Source organism: Lithobates pipiens, unplaced genomic scaffold, assembly GCF_037356315.1.
Source record: "Lithobates pipiens isolate NorthernLeopardFrog02 unplaced genomic scaffold, aLitPip1_a1.2 Scaffold_19, whole genome shotgun sequence".
In the NCBI taxonomy this organism is placed as follows: Eukaryota; Metazoa; Chordata; class Amphibia; order Anura; family Ranidae; genus Lithobates; species Lithobates pipiens.
In genome coordinates, this window is record NW_027507764.1 from 418683035 (window position 1) to 418698998 (window position 15964).

Below are 15964 nucleotides of genomic sequence, written 5' to 3' on the forward strand. Positions count from 1 at the left end.
TTGCACCGACCACTCCAGGTCTACCCTACACCCCGCAATGGCAGAAGCAAGGACGCAAGCGCACCACTCGGTCCCCGCAGCTTCAGGATCCCAACGACTGACCCGATCCAGTGGGCCCCCCGGGCCTGTTTTCTCCTCCCGCCGCTGGGGCCTTCCCCTGTGATGGCCTTGGACCCGTATGGGTCGAATATCTCACATGTTGATTAACCCTTTTGTTTACAGGTTTTTTGCATATCTTTTACAACCCCCGTTGCTGTGTTCCCCTCCCCCCTTTCCCTATAGTTGGGGTTATCCGTTGTGCTGATAGTTCCTGGACTGATCTCAAGACTTGTCTTTGCAACCCACTGTATACAACGGTCCCCTCCGTGTTGCCCTTGACATACTTTATGATTATTGTTTTGTTTAATCTGATCCCTTTGTTGGGCCTATTGCATGTTCTTCCCCCTATGACTCATAGATGTTCTCTATTTTATGCCGGTTTACAATTGCATTTATTGATGACCACTAAGATGTTTATGCTTACTATGTTCTTTAGTTTACTCTTTAGGTCGCAACTGATACTGGTTTACCCATGGGGCCGGGGTGCTGGGAGCTGCCCGACTCTGTGTTTTTATCCCACACTCCCCCCCCCCCCCCCCCTTTACGGGGTTTTTTTTTTTTTTTTTTTTTGTGCGCCCCACGGTGATCCTATGATCACTGTGCGATGCACTGATTTGTGCCTTTATGACAGGCTTCTTTTCTTTGTAATGTTTGCCTTTTGGAGCCACCTAGTGGCCTTTTTTATTTTTATTTTTATTTTACTTTTCTTGCCTACTCCTCTTTTCTGCCTGACCTACTGGGCCCGTCTCCTATCACTGATGTTTCTAAATGCCCTGTTTCATGTCCCCCTGCTTATTGTGCTGGGAACGGGTTACCATACCTGCCACTGTTGTTACTACTTATGCAAGGTTGTCATACTGTTCTTTCTCTCTATTCTTTCTTTTCTTCTCCCCTTCACCTTCTCTCTGCCTTTACCCTCCCACCCCTCCCCCCCTCCCTTACCTCCCCTGTACATCCTCTATTCCTGTTCCTTACCCCAATGGGGTTTGCCCATAGTGTCACTTATCCTATTGATCCCGAGCTCCACCCTAATGATCCCCCATGGCTAGTGACGATTCGATAACTTTTGCTTCCTTTAATTGTAGGGGTTTCAACACTCCCGAGAAGCGGAGCCAGACACTTTACCATTTTCACAAAAAGCACGCGAAAATTCTGTTGCTCCAGGAAACACATTTTCGAGCTGGAGCTATTCCGGCACTGCGCAATAGGTACTACCCTCAATGGTTCCACAGTGTTAATCCGCAGGCCAAATCCAAGGGGGTGTCTGTTGCCTTTCATAAATCTTTTAACCCGGAGGTCCTGGACTCTCTCATAGACGATTCAGGCCGCTATGTATTTTTGAAATTGAAACTAAACGATTTTCTCTTTACAGTAGCTAACGTTTACGTGCCGAACGTGGGCCAGGCTCGGTTCCTCTCTTCAGTCCTCACCAGACTATCCTCCTTTGGAGGGTCGGCTTTTATTGTTGGAGGTGATCTCAATGTTGCCCTCTCCCCATCCGCAGACACATCCTCGGGTAAGTCTTCTGTACCTTGCTCCACCTTGACACGTATTAAATCACTCCTCCATTCCTCCCATCTGGTGGATGCCTGGCGAGTCCAGCATCCCACGGAAAGGGATTACAGTTATTTTTCAGTCTCACACAACTCCTACAGTAGATTGGACCACTTTCTCATATCGCAATCACTTCTAGACACGCCTCTCCAAACGGCGATCGGTAACCTCCTATGGTCCGATCATGCCCCCGTCTATCTGACTCTAGTCCGCCCCCCTGTTGCCCGCCGGGGGGCGAGCTGGAGGCTTAATGACAATCTGCTGCGGGACACCGTGTGCGTGGCGGATGTCTCCAAAGTCATTAAAAATTTCATAGGTGACCACTCCGCGGACACAACCTCCCCTTTGAACCAGTGGGACACACTCAAATGTGTGATCCGGGGTACCCTCATACAACACGGCTCCCGCCTTAAGAAGGCCCGCGCTCATGATATACGCAAACTCCTTTCTACCATAGCGGACCTTGAATCCCTTCATAAAAAAGACCTGGACCCTACGGTTTTTGTCCGGCTTTCCAACGCCCGCAGAGACTTGCTACAGCTCTTAGACGCGCACTCCCTCATTGCCCGGGATAAAGCGCGGAATCACTTCTACTCCCTGGCGAATAAATGTGGTAAACACCTGGCCAGAACTATTCACCCTAGACCCCCACGACATTCTATCCCCTTTATCGTCCAATCGGACCTTAGGAAAACGTTTAACACCTCCGGGATATCTGAATCCTTCCGGCAATATTATTCACAGCTTTATAACCTCCCGCGTGCAAACCCCTCCGATCGGTCCCCCCCCTCTCCCGACCCCACACAGGATTATATTATGGAAACTGCTCTACCCACTATTGATGATGCAGACGCGACATCCCTAGATGAGCCCCTAACTACTTCTGAATTTCTGCAGGCCATCAAAGCCCTTAAAGTGGGCAAATGCCCGGGTCCTGACGGCTTTACACCCCGGTTCTACAAGACATTTGCCCCACAACTTGCACCCCTTCTGACAAAGGCCTTTAATTCGGTAGACAGTCTTAACCTCCCCTCCAAGGAATCTTTATCTGCCAACATCTCTATTATCCCTAAACCAGGCAAGGACCCATCCCAATGCAGCAGCTATCGACCCATATCCCTGCTCAACATAGATATTAAGCTATTTGCGAAAGTTCTGGCTACCCGTCTGTCCCCTTTATTGCCTAAAATTATTCACAACGATCAAGTGGGTTTTGTCCCTGGCAGAGAAGCGAGGGACAACACCTCCAAGACGATACATCTTATCTCCCTGATCCAACGTAAAGGCCTGAAAGCTTGCCTTTTATCTTTTGACGCTGAAAAGGCCTTCGATAGGGTCAGCTGGAGGTTCCTACAGCTGTCTCTACAACAACTTGGCATCGGAACTCCCTTCATCTCTAAAGTTATGTCCCTATATTCACGACCCTCGGCTACGGTCCTAGTCAACGGTACCACATCAGCCCCCTTTGACATTGCAAACGGTACCCGCCAGGGCTGCCCCCTGTCCCCCCTCCTCTTTGTCATTGTTATTGAACATTTAGCCTGTGCCATACGACAAAACCCCTCCATTCTAGGTATCCACACTCCGTCTGCGCATCACAAACTTTCCCTGTATGCTGATGACCTCCTTGTGTACCTTCAGAATCCGCACACCTCCCTACCATCCCTACTCAGAGAATTTAAACGTTTTGGTACCCATAGTAACTTCAAGATCAACATTACTAAGACTGAAGCCCTTAACATATCCCTCACCCCCTCCACACTGTCCCTTCTAAAATCCAATTTCTCATTTAAATGGCAGACCAAGGGGATTTCTTATCTAGGGGTTATTATACCCTCCAACCTAGCTAACCTGTTTTCCCTGAACTATATTCCCCTGCTTAACCGTATACGGAAGGACCTTGAGGAATGGGGGGGGTCTCCCTTGCCCTGGTTCGGAAGGATTAATATCCTAAAGATGGACATCCTGCCCAAGCTCCTGTATTTATTTCAAACCATCCCCATCCAAGTCCCCAAATCATTTTTCATCTCCCTGCGTTCGATAGCCATCAGATTCATGTGGAACAGGGGCCTCCCCAGAGTTAAATTTAAACTGCTTACACTCCCGAAGACTATGGGGGGAACAGGCCTCCCTGACTTTGAGACTTACCATGCAGCTGCTCATATGACTCGCATCATAGAATGGTTCCCCCGTCCTCCTTGCAAGGCCTCGGTGGCCGTTGAACAGGACCTTTCTCCTGTGGATCTCCGAGCTCTTCTATGGGGATACAATCAGGACTACTCTAGTATGACATCCTTATCCCCATTGACCTTGGCCTCCTTGAAATTATGGTATAAGACAGGGCTAAACACCACCCTTTCCTCTGATCCGGGCCCCCTGACGTCCCTCTTTGACCATCCTGCTTTACCACAAAGTACAGGGGCAGCCTCCCTAGGACCCTTTAGGCGTGCGGAGTGGCCGCAAGCTCACACATTTGTGCATCCCTCTCAGGGGACCCCGGTCCCCCTGGCAGACTCTGGAGATTGGCTCACGGCCCTACAGGTGTCCGCATTTACCAAACGCCTACACTCCTCCTCTCAAATACACCGCAAGCTTACCGACTTTGAGGTGTTGTGCTCGCTCCCAGAAGCCCCCAAACACCTGCTATCCTCCTTATATAACTTACTACAGACTTTAGCGCATGATCAGCTCCCACCTTATACTAGGCTGTGGTCTGCGGATTTGGGTGAAGACATCACTGTGCCGGACTGGCAAACTTCTTTCCACTTCACACACAAGTCGACCATCTCCTGCTACTCTCAAGAGAAGAACTATAAGCTGCTGTCCAGATGGTACAGAGACCCTGCTACTTTACACAAAATCTTCCCGTCTACGCCAGCCACCTGCTGGCGCTGTGAAGCCTCAGTCGGAACCTATCTACATGTCTGGTGGGACTGTGAGAGGATCCGCCCCTTCTGGACACAGGTTTTTGAATGTTATAATCTTCTAGCTGATACTCCAGTTCCTATCTCTCCGAAAATTGCATTACTCTCAATATTGCCCGGGTCTATTAAATCGCAGAGACAAAGATTGCTTCGTTTTTTTATGTCCTCTGCTAGGCAGCTGATACCTGCTTATTGGAAGACGACGACTACCCCCCCATTGTCACGGTGGGTATCCATTATGAATGACACCATGAGAATGGAGGAGATGTTGGCACTGGACAATGACACTTACACCAAGTTTATATCTCAATGGTCGATCTGGCTCCGCTTCTCTTCCTCTGACACCTTAATGGAACAAATTTTGAATGCATGAGGACGCTGTGGGCTCTCTCCTACCCTTCCCCCCCCTACCCGTATCCCTTCCCCTTCCCCCCTTTTCCCTCTCCTCTCATCTTGATATTCATTTTTCCCTGTATCACTCTGTTCCTCTTTCTTTTGCTCCTCTCTTCCCTTTCTTTTCTCTCTTTCTTTCTGTCTTCTTCGTAATGCTAATTACACGTTGTCTCATGTAGTAACCCATGAGTATTTTGTCCCTACTGTGGCCTTGTGGATCGGGAACAGGCTGTTTTCCCTGTTTTCCAAACTTTCCGACGGGGCCGACTGTGGTTGATAGTCGTTAGCCGTCCATTCATAAATGTAGTCCTGTTACTGTTCCTGCTTGTATTTGCTTCATGAAGGTTACTGTCTATTATTGTTTTTACTTGAAATGTTCAATAAATATATTTTCAACACTAAAGGTATTTGACTGACTCTGCGATTTTTATTTTTTGTGATAAAAACGTAAAAAGACGGCAAATTTTGAAAAAAAAAATGATATTTTCTACTTTTTGTTATTAGAAAAATCCAATAAACTCAATTTTAGTCATACATTTAGGCCAAAATGTATTCAGCCACATGTCTTTGGTAAAAAAAAAAGTCAATAACTGTATATTTATTGGTTTGCGCAAAAGTTGTCACATCTACAAACTAAGCTACGTTTTCTGGAATTTACGCAGCTTTTAGTTTACGACTGCCTATCTCATTTCTTGAGGTGCTAAAATGGCAGGGCAGTACAAAACCCCCCCAAATGACCCCATTTTGGAAAGTAGACCCCCTAAGGAAATTGATAAGTGGCATGTTGAGCCCATTGAATATTTTATTTTTTTGCCTCAAGCGATTGAATAATGACAAAAAAAATTATATATTTTTTATTTTTTTATTTTTTTTTACACAATGTTGTCACTAAATGATATATTGCTCACACATGCTATGGGCATATGTGAAATGACACCCCAAAATAAATTCTGCTGCTTCTCCTGAGTATGGGGATACCACATATGTGGGACTTTTTGGGAGCCTAGCCGCGTACGGGGCCCCGAGAACCAAGCACCGCCTTCAGGCTTTCTAAGGGCGTTACAGTTTTGAAGGCCATAAAATGCCAAGATGGCACAAACCCCCCCCAAATGACCCCATTTTGGAAAGTAGTGTTATGTACAGCCTTGAAATAAAAGACCTCTACGAAGTTGCATTCATCTCAATGTATATTTACTCAGAAAATCTCCATACAGAGGATCACGGGAAAGTGATCCTGAATTCATCACGGTTACAGGGTTTTATAGGAAAATTATAACATTACAGTCTATGTGTGGGAAAGAGTGAAAAATAGAAAATACACAATACATTCCAGGATAATCTATTTCATATTTCACATGGTCATTTTCGCCATAACACAATAACAACTTTAAAGGTCATGCTTTATCTCATGTCAACAGTACAGGACATCTCATGTGAAGCAAACAACAAGTGAATAACAAGATATGTGTTGCAATATTGAGAATACCCAAGAAGAATTAAAAAACATTATATAAAGAAATACATTCTTATATTGAAGGGGGAACTCTGGGTTATATACAGATATGTGTTACATATGTCTTCATATCTTGACAGTAGACACCCCTAAATTTACGGGTACACTAGTGAGACTAGGTAATAAATGGCGGGTGCCCTGAAACTATAAAAAATAACTAACCAACCAGCGTCACCTGTAACAGTTATATGGTGATCACTGGTGAAAGAGTTAACTAGGGGGCAATCAGGGGGCTTTATACGGTAGTATATGGGGGTCCCTGGCGCTATAAAAAGCTGCGGCGAACCTAAATACCTACCTGCCTAACTAGCGTCACCTGTGACACTAATACAGCGATCAGAAAAACGATCGCTTATTAGGCTGGGTTCACACTGGAGCGATGCGGGAACGCCATGAATCCGCGGCGGGTTCCCGCATCGCATGCCTCCCGGCGGCAGTTCACACTGCCCTATGCGAACTGCTGGGAGTGTCAGTGAAATGTTAATGACACCCCCAGATCAGTTCGCATATCGCAGTGCGATCTGCAAACTCGGATCGCATGGTGTGAACACCCATGCGATCCGATTCTGCTGCGGACCAAAAAAAGGGTCCCGTGCGAATTTGCGGCGGGTGCGGCGAATGGCTGAACTCGAATCGCAGAGATCGGATGTGATTTGCACTGCAGTGCGGTGCGAATCACATCCGTTCTCATAAACCGCTGCAATGTGAACCCAGCCTTAGTGACACTGGCGACGGGGGGTGATCACGGGGTTAAACCTTTATTGGGGGGGTTAGGGGGGTACATTAGAACTAAAGGGGGCTAACCCTAACTGCCCTAACAGTTATTACAGTCACAAATGACACCAATGCAAAAAAAAAAAAAATGCATTGGTGTCACTGTGACTGGGGGGGCAGGGGTAATTGGGGGGGTGATCGGGGGGTAAAGGGGGGGTGTGAGTGTGCCTGGCATGTTCTACTGTGTAGTGTAGTGCTTGTGCAACTCACCGATCCTCTCTCCTCGGTGCCGGAACGAAAAATACCGACACGGAGGAGAGATTACATCACTTCCTCTCCTGTGTTTACATTACAGGAGAGGAAGTGATGCAATGCTTCACTCCCATTCATCAGGAGCGATCGCGAGGGGGTGGCTATGAATGAATGGCCGCCTCCTCATCACCGGTCGCTCCTGCACGGATACCGACCGCCGCAGGCACCGGGCGGGGGCCCGATCGGGCCCCCGGCCCGCGGGAAGGCAGGGACGTACATGTACGCCCATATGCCTGCCCGTGCCATGCTGTCGACGTACATCGTCGTGCGGCGGTCGGGAAGTGGTTAAGTGCCCAGTGGTCAAGTGGTTAAGGGAATTAGGAAAGAAAACCTTTTTATCTGGTTCAGACCACTCCTTAAGGACAAGGTCAGAAAGCACCTCATGTATAGGGAAAACCCTTGCTTTCTTTTTCCCCAGAGCCTCATACATCTTATCATGTCTGGATAACTGAGTTTCTTCCTCCTCAATTTCCAGTGTATCATAGATAGCACCCATTAGCTCATCTACTTCCTCAAGAGACAATCTATACTTTGAGGCTTTAGACGTTGCTTGATCCTCTTCCTGATCAGAATCTGTGTCAGAGGAATCAGGGCTAATCAACGTGGGGCTAGGCTCCCTGACCATACGAGGCTCCCCTGAGCTGGGTGTTGTAAGGCATGGTGAGGAGGAGATTGCAGTTCTATTAGTGGAGGCAGCTGATCCTACATCAGTGATTAACTCCCGGAGGGACTTAAAGGTCGACACCATTTCCTCTTTAAAAGGAGCCCAGAAATTTTGCTAAGGGGGAATCTGCCTCAGATTTAAGCAAGCTTGCAATACATTGCTTGCATAGGGCTTTGTTAGAGCCAGAGGACAACCTATTCCCACAATTAGGGCACTTTTTGCGGCCTGCCTTGTCTTCCTTTGGTAGCTCCATGTCCCTCCTTAGAATCACCACCAACTGCATACATCCTTAACTGTGAGTTAACCACCACCGTGGGGCACTACAGATCCCAGCCTACAAACACCACCACTCCTTAAACCACCAGAGTAATAGCATGCCCAGCAGCCTACCTGGGATTGGCTGGTGCCTGCCTCCGCTGGAGTGTCCTGGGGAATAGCCTCCATGGTCCCCCTCTGCCGCTCAGCAATACCGGACTAGCGGCGGGATCCGGGACGCTGGTCGGGACTGGACAGGCACAGCGCTGGCTCTCCCTCTCCTCCTTGTACCCTAGAGACCCGGAACCGGAAGTCTCGGCACACAGTGATGACGCGGTTCCGCCGGAAATGACGCTCGGCATCTCAGACCCCACCGCAACAAGGAGCAGAGATGGAAGGTTCCACTCACCGCTCCTGGGGGAAACCGGCATCATTCTGCCCCTGGCCACCTCGGCACTGGAAGGAGGAGGGTAACGGGTCTGCTCCGATTCAGCTGGACGGTACCCGAGCCACAAACAAACAGGTATGGACCCTCTGCAGCCAAAAAAACAGGACCCGGTCCCTTATGGCTTACAGGTTCTCAGGCAGCCCCTGAGGGGGGCCTCCAGGTTCCTGGCAACATGTTCCTCTGACGGAGGAAACACAAATGACTGACAAGGGACCTGAGGGACCACCTTTTTGAACTGTGGCAATGTGTTTCCTGTGTCGATTGGAAGGAGCTCCATCTCTCAAGGGCTGTCCTGGAAGAACACTTGGGAAAGTGCGTTTTACAGTAATAGGTTACAGGTATATGTCCAGTTGAAGTTTAGATGCTTTTTCAGATTTGGTCAAGATTCAAGAAGGAATATAACATTTTTCAGATCAGCTCCTTGTGCCAAAATTTAAATTTACTGCGCTCAAAAATACTATGCCTATTAGCATTCCCTAGAAACTGTCTTCAGTGAGTTTCCTTTTTAGTCATCCTCACAACAGGCTGCCAAATCTAATCATCTTGATTCTCTATATCTACAATATATTCATCTGCATGTAGCACCCTGAAGCTTAGACAAGATTTTTATCTAATTTAGTTGCCAGGCGAGCGTTGCCTTGGCCAATTGTTAGATCAATTGATTTCCCCCCAATTCTTTAAGTCTCTTTAGTTTGCCCAATAGTAATTGTCCTGGCTAATTGTTAGGAGATCTACTGATTTCCCCAAATTCTGGAATTGCTACAATTCTCTCTTGTCACTAGGTGGCATTGTAGCTGGTGACATTAGATAAGACTAGGGCCTAGTAAGGACAGATCATGAATGGATGGGGTGTCTCAGCCAATAGGCAAAGGTTTGTTTAACTCCCTTGATCTGCTGGCAGAGCCTATTTATTTGGGTTGTCAGGTGATCAGGGTTCTGTGCCACCTGGATGGCTGTCTGGGTGGAGGTGTGTTGTACTGCCACCGGCTGCTAGGCCAGAAGCCTGAGGCCTATCCCAGGGGCATCTGGCTGCTTGGCAATTTGAGACCTATCAAGAAGCAGGAGTGCAGCATAGGGTTGGGGCTGCTGGCCTGCAGTCCAACCAGAAGTAGCAGTTCTGCCAGATGGGGAACCAGCTGTCGGAGGTGGAAGGGGAAGCTGACGCCACTAAGGGACCATCCACCTTATTAACAGAGACCACTAAATAATCTGAAGCTAGTATCTAAGCAGTCTTCTCATCAGCCAGGGACGACAAAGAAGTGAGAAAGCTTCAGTGAGTGCCAAGCCAGGGACCCAGCGGGACAGAGGTGACGCTTGCCCAGCATCAGTGGGTGCCAAGCCAGGGACCTAGTGGGCCAGCAGGGGTGACACTTGAAGAGTATCTGAGTGCCAAGCCAGGGACCCAGCAGGGAAGAGGGGGTGATGCTTGAGGAAGATACTGAGTGCTAACAGTGAAAGTTCAAGGGGTCCAGTGGCTATTGGATCTGAAGCCTAGTGAAAGACTGGGAATTCACTGAGTGAAGATCCACAGTGAGCGATTGTGGAATAAACATAACCGTGTGTTGTCAATGGTTGAATATACTACCGTTAGTAACTACTACAAAACTGTTGCCATAGGAGATAGCAGTCCTACCTATACAGAAGTGGTGTCCGGCTGGAGGCCTACACCTGTATAGCTGTCTTTCCTTTAGCAGTCTGAGACTGCTAATTAGCATTGCATCTGCTTAAGGGTGTCCTGGCCCTAACCCTCTCTCCCCCAGTTCTGTTCCAGAGACAAATCTCTTTTTGCATTCTAAAAGTGTCGGGCGCCCACCATTTCATCTTGCACTATACCCACCATTGCTTGTAACCCACTCTACACTGAAGGATGTCACCATTAGGCCTCTGGACTTTGCTACATGCAGTTCACAATTTTTTTTTTTTACTACACAGAGTTTAAATATTTTCTTTTAGTTCATAAAAAATAAAAAATAAAGTTACCTTAACGAACCACAGAAGCTCCTCGAGCACTCCTTTCCAGAATACCCGCTTTGTCGTAAGCAAAGGAAACTGATCTGAGAGGAAAGGAAGTAAATATTCAAGTCACTGAGTAATGAATGTGTACAAACACAATGTGCATGTTATGGCTCTTTATCTCAATCTTTCAGTAAGTAAATTAACCTGGCCACATTCAGCATGGACCAGATTCATTTTTATTCATATGTGGCCACTGTGGATGATCAAACATGTATCTACTTAACCGCCCTGTTGGTATATTTTCATTTGATCAGAGCTGATCGGTGTATTCCTATGGTGGATACGTCTTCCCACTATCAAAATGCAAAGTAGCATCTTGTAGTAATCTATACATGACTGAAGCACTGTGGGATAATGAGAATAATTGCTGCAGCCAGTTAAGCGATTTAAAAGGGGTGTGCTTGTGGCAACTTGAATTACGGTAAATCATTTGCTATATCTTAATTCTGGTACTAAAATTGATGTGTAGCTCTAGCTTAATGAGGTTTCAATAAAAAGTTTACAAGACCCAATGGTTTCTGATTACTCATCGCTATTAGGTTGCCACACATGCCAATGTTCCCGCCCCCCCCCCCCCCCGTATCCCCCTTTCCTTTGAATCCCCACCTCTCCTCTTTCTTTTTCTGATAACTTCTATGCATTTTGAAGGTCTTGAACGTTTATCTGGAAGCGTATTCCTGACTGACCAACATCTTACACACGGTTGACGGTCCCCTCATTAGCATAGAATCCATCACTTTTTACTTTAGACCTCACAATGTTATCAAATGTTCAGGAAAACTGTTCCACTCTACATGAAACATTGCATAGCTTTTGTTTGTTTTTTTGTCTTCTTGCATTTCAATAAAAATTTATTAAAAAAAAAGGTTAAAAAGTTCATGATGGGGGGGGGGGGGGGGGAGAATCATACTCCCCTAAATGGATGCAGCATTTGTCCCCCCGCCGCCTCTAGACCAAGAACTGAGAAATCAAACACCGCCGATCGGTCAGCTCTCAGTCTTCAGTGAGCAGAGAATTGTAACGGTCAGTCTCCAGCTCTCACTGTAGCTCCAGGCTGAGCAGGGAATGGGAGTGGCTGGCTCAGGCTCCCAACAGCACGCTGAGGGACAGAGCCAGATGCTGGTTCAGACATCTGGGTGGATTCCAACATTAAAGTTGGTAACTCTCCAGAGCTTGTACTGGCTGAGTGACATCAGCGAACAGCAGGCTTTAGCCTGCTGTCAGCTAAATATGGGTCACATCAGTGCAGAACATCATGGACTCCTGTAAATAGTGCTTTGTCCTTACTTCTCTTTTAAACAATATGCAATTATTTGGCTCACTGACCAAGGAGGCTTGGGGGGGGGATGGGTGTATTTCATACATACATCATGTTGCTTGCTGTGTCGATGTGTGTTATAGCATATGTACCCATCCAGTCTCTTGGGTCCCCGGAGAACACCTAGCCACCACAAATTAATAAAGGAAGTCTACTGGTGTATGACCTGTGGTGCACTGACAGCCATATGCATAGTTTGAGCCATGGATACATGTTAGTAGCCTATTTGGAATTACTTACCCGCTCTGTGCGATTGTTTTGCAAATCCTCTCTCTCTTTCTCGGGTCTCCAGCCAGCACTCCTTGCTCCTCCTCCACAGGCACTTGTGTGTGCTCATTCTTGAGCCCCACTCTGTATTCATTGACACACAGAATGTGGCTAGGCCCCGTCAAGATAAGAATCTGTAGATTATTCCATCCACACTAAACAGGATGCATGGAGGAATGTCTGATCCCAGCTATTGTTTTCAAGCATCAGTGACAATCATGGCTGAATACCGGCAACAGTGGTTGCAGTTAAGTTTGAAAATTTTCACCTGGCTCAGCCGATTTTTAGTGGTGCGGACAGGGCTAGCCATGGCTCCAATTTTGGCTGCTTTAGCAAGAATATGAGCTGTGTATGGCTATCTCAAGGGTCTATGCACACTGGCTTAACCGCTTGCCGACCTGCTGCAGTATATTCGTGGCAGGTTGACTTGTACAGGCACAATCGTGTATCTGTATATTGCTGCTTTGTTCTGGGTCTTCTTGCAAACGTGCACGTGGTCCCAGAAGGCAGTGCAGTCATTCACTGCAGCACAAACCGATCAGCGGGCCAATGATTGATGGCTGGGACCCACTGATCAGTTGAGCGAATGACAGAAGAGAGCCCTGTGCTGGTAAACAACACAGGGCTCTTTTTATACACGAGTGTCCTGACATGGAATAAAGACCAGCACCTTGCTTAGTCAAACACCACACAGTGAACACACACTAAACATTGTTAGGCACACATTTAACCCCTTGATCATCCTATGTTAACTTTTCCCATCACAGTTCCACTATATGTTTTTTTTCTCTGGCCGATATATGATGCCAATATGTTAGGCCGATTTTATTTTATTTTTTTCCACCTACATCTTATAAAATCTAACAGTTAGAGACACCTTTCACACTGGGGCTTTATTCAGGCGCCTTTAGGCTAAAAATAGCACCTGTAAAGTGCCTGCAATATGGCTCCCCTGCAGTCTGTGTGATATTCTGTATGCTTTCACACCGAGGAGATGCGCTGGCAGCCCCCTAGCAACAGCCAGTGAGCAGGGCGGCCCCCAGCATCCTAGCAACAGATAAACTGTAGTAACACTATATTTTTAAATATTGGCCACACAACATGCATACAATGGACTTTGTGCACTAGATATTGCATGCCATTTGCAGTATTCTCACACATCCTTCTATCCTCTACAATTGGAACTCCCCATCCCCCTCCTCTTGTCTTCATTGGATGTAATAAAATACAGATCACTGACATGCGGCTGTTCGAATTGCTGGGACTTGTAGTCCCTCTCTCTCACCTCTCAGGCTGTATCTAGCTTGCATGCCGAACACAGATAAAGTCCCGGTACCGGTCCGGTCCTCTTTGCGGTAGCCCCTGGTGAGGATATGTCGGATCTGATCCAGGTATTGGCCCTCGTCATGGGGGGGCTGTTCATGGTGAGGGGGGTCCTGAGATAGAGGAGCGGAGAGATGATGATCATATACACAGCACACATCGCCTCATACAGCCCCCTCCGTATATACCTGCTCCGGGCGCACACACACCGTCTCCTCCTCCGCTACCGGCATTCTGTATGTCCGAGAAACGCGGGAAATACACTGCAGGGAGACTCAAACCTGGCGCTCAAATTCCCGCCAAAATTCTCCTGTCATGTAAGGAGAGGCGGAGCCCCAGGCTCCCCGCTTCTGTGGAGGAGAGCATTCTAATGGTTTATCTGCAGCTATGCATGTTCGTTTCCTTTTACATTTACCTCCCTGAACATGGACAGTCTGTGTGTGTCAGTGTATATGTACTGCGTCCATGTGCTTACATGGTGTGTACCTTCAACATTTTACTCTGGTACATTCTATCAGCTTTAACCACTTGCTTACTGGGCACCCAACCCCCCTCCTGCCCAGACCAATGCTTACTGGGCACCCAACGCACCTAACCCCCCTCCTGCCCAGACGAATGCTTACTGGGCACCCAACCCCCTCCTGCCCAGACCAATGCCTACTGGGCACCTAACCCCCCTCCTGCCCAGACCAAAGCTTACTGGGCACCCAACCTCCCTCCTGCCCAGACCAATGCTTACTGGGCACCCAACCCCCCTCCTGCCCAGATTAATGCTTACTGGGCACCCAATCCCCCTCCTGCCCAGATCAATGCTTACTGGGCACCTAACCCCCCTCCTGCCCAGATCAATGCTTACTGGGCACCTAACCCCCCTCCTGCCCAGACCAATGCTTACTGGGCACCTAACCCCCCTCCTGCCCAGACCAATGCTTACTGGGCACCTAACCCCCTTCCTGCCCAGACCAATGCTTACTGGGCACCCAACCCCCCTCCTGCCCAGACCAATGCTTACTGGGCACCCAACCCCCCTCCTGCCCAGACCAATGCTTACTGGGCACCCAATCCCCCTCCTGCCCAGGCCAATGCTTACTGGGCACCCAATCCCCCTCCTGCCCAGGCCAATGCTTACTGGGCACCTAATCCCCTCCAGACCAATTTTCAGCTTTCAGCGCTGCCACTCTTTGAATGACAATTGCGCGGTCATACAACACTGTACCCAAATGACATTTTTATCTTTTTTCCCCACAAATAGAGCTTTCTTTTGGTGGTATTTGATCACCTCTGCGGTATTTATTTTTTGTTACAAAAATTAAAAATGACCGAATTAAAAAAAAAAAAATACAAAACTGTTTTATATTTTATTAATACATTTTGCAAACAGGTATTTTTTTCTCCTTCATTGATGTACGCTGATGAGGCTACACTGATGGGCACTGATAGGCTGGACTGATAAGGCGACACTGATGGGCACTAATAAGAGGCACCGGTGGGCACTGAAGGGCACTGATGGGCGGCAGTAATGGGCACCGATCAGCACTGTTAGGTGACACTGATAGGCAGCACTGATAAGGCAATGATAGGTGGCACTTGTGGTCACTGATTGCTGGCACTGTCAGGCGGTACTGGTGGGCACAGAGGCTCTTCCTCTTCGGGACCGATGTCCCTTCAAACAGAAGCTGGCGGTCAGCTTTTTTTCTCCTCACACTGTCAGCATGAGAAGAAAAACAAAAACGATTACCGATCTTCTGTTTACATCACGTGATCAGCTGTCACTGGCTGACAGCTGATCACATGGTAAGGTGCCGGGATCGGCCCCTTATTCGGATCTGCGATCACTCGGGTGGTCAAATCGCGTGCAGGGTGCGTCCTACAGGGGGCATTGCGAGCCTGAAAACTGGAGGACGTCAATAGACATACTCCTGGAAAAGCGGATCTGAAGCAATTAAATGAACATGAAAGGTGAAGGGAACCACTCTAAGGACACTTGTGGCCCTTTTCTGCCTCTAAATGCTGCTCTATGTTAGAATATTTATCCTTGCACCCATAGGCATTTACAGGCATTTAGTGACATTCATAGGCAGAAAAAAAAAAAAAAAGATCTAGTGCCCGCGTGGTTTGAAGAGGAGCATTTTTGCCACAAAAACCTCCAACTTAAGTGCTAGGT

At 47.7% G+C, this 15964-nt stretch overlaps 1 protein-coding gene across 1 annotated transcript in view; it reads right to left on the reverse strand.

The window, feature by feature from the left end:
• TYMS (thymidylate synthetase) overlaps nucleotides 1-14134 on the reverse strand; it is a 33976-nt gene extending 19842 nt beyond the window's left edge. Inside the window, exons 1-3 of the mRNA XM_077492544.1 lie at nucleotides 13989-14134; nucleotides 13763-13913; nucleotides 10857-10930 (exon numbers count right to left, since the gene is read on the reverse strand). Of these exons, the coding sequence (XP_077348670.1) occupies nucleotides 10857-10930; nucleotides 13763-13913; nucleotides 13989-14033 (270 nt within the window). The 5' untranslated portion in view covers nucleotides 14034-14134. The remainder of the gene's footprint in view (nucleotides 1-10856; nucleotides 10931-13762; nucleotides 13914-13988) is intronic.
• Nucleotides 14135-15964: the final 1830 nt, after the last annotated feature.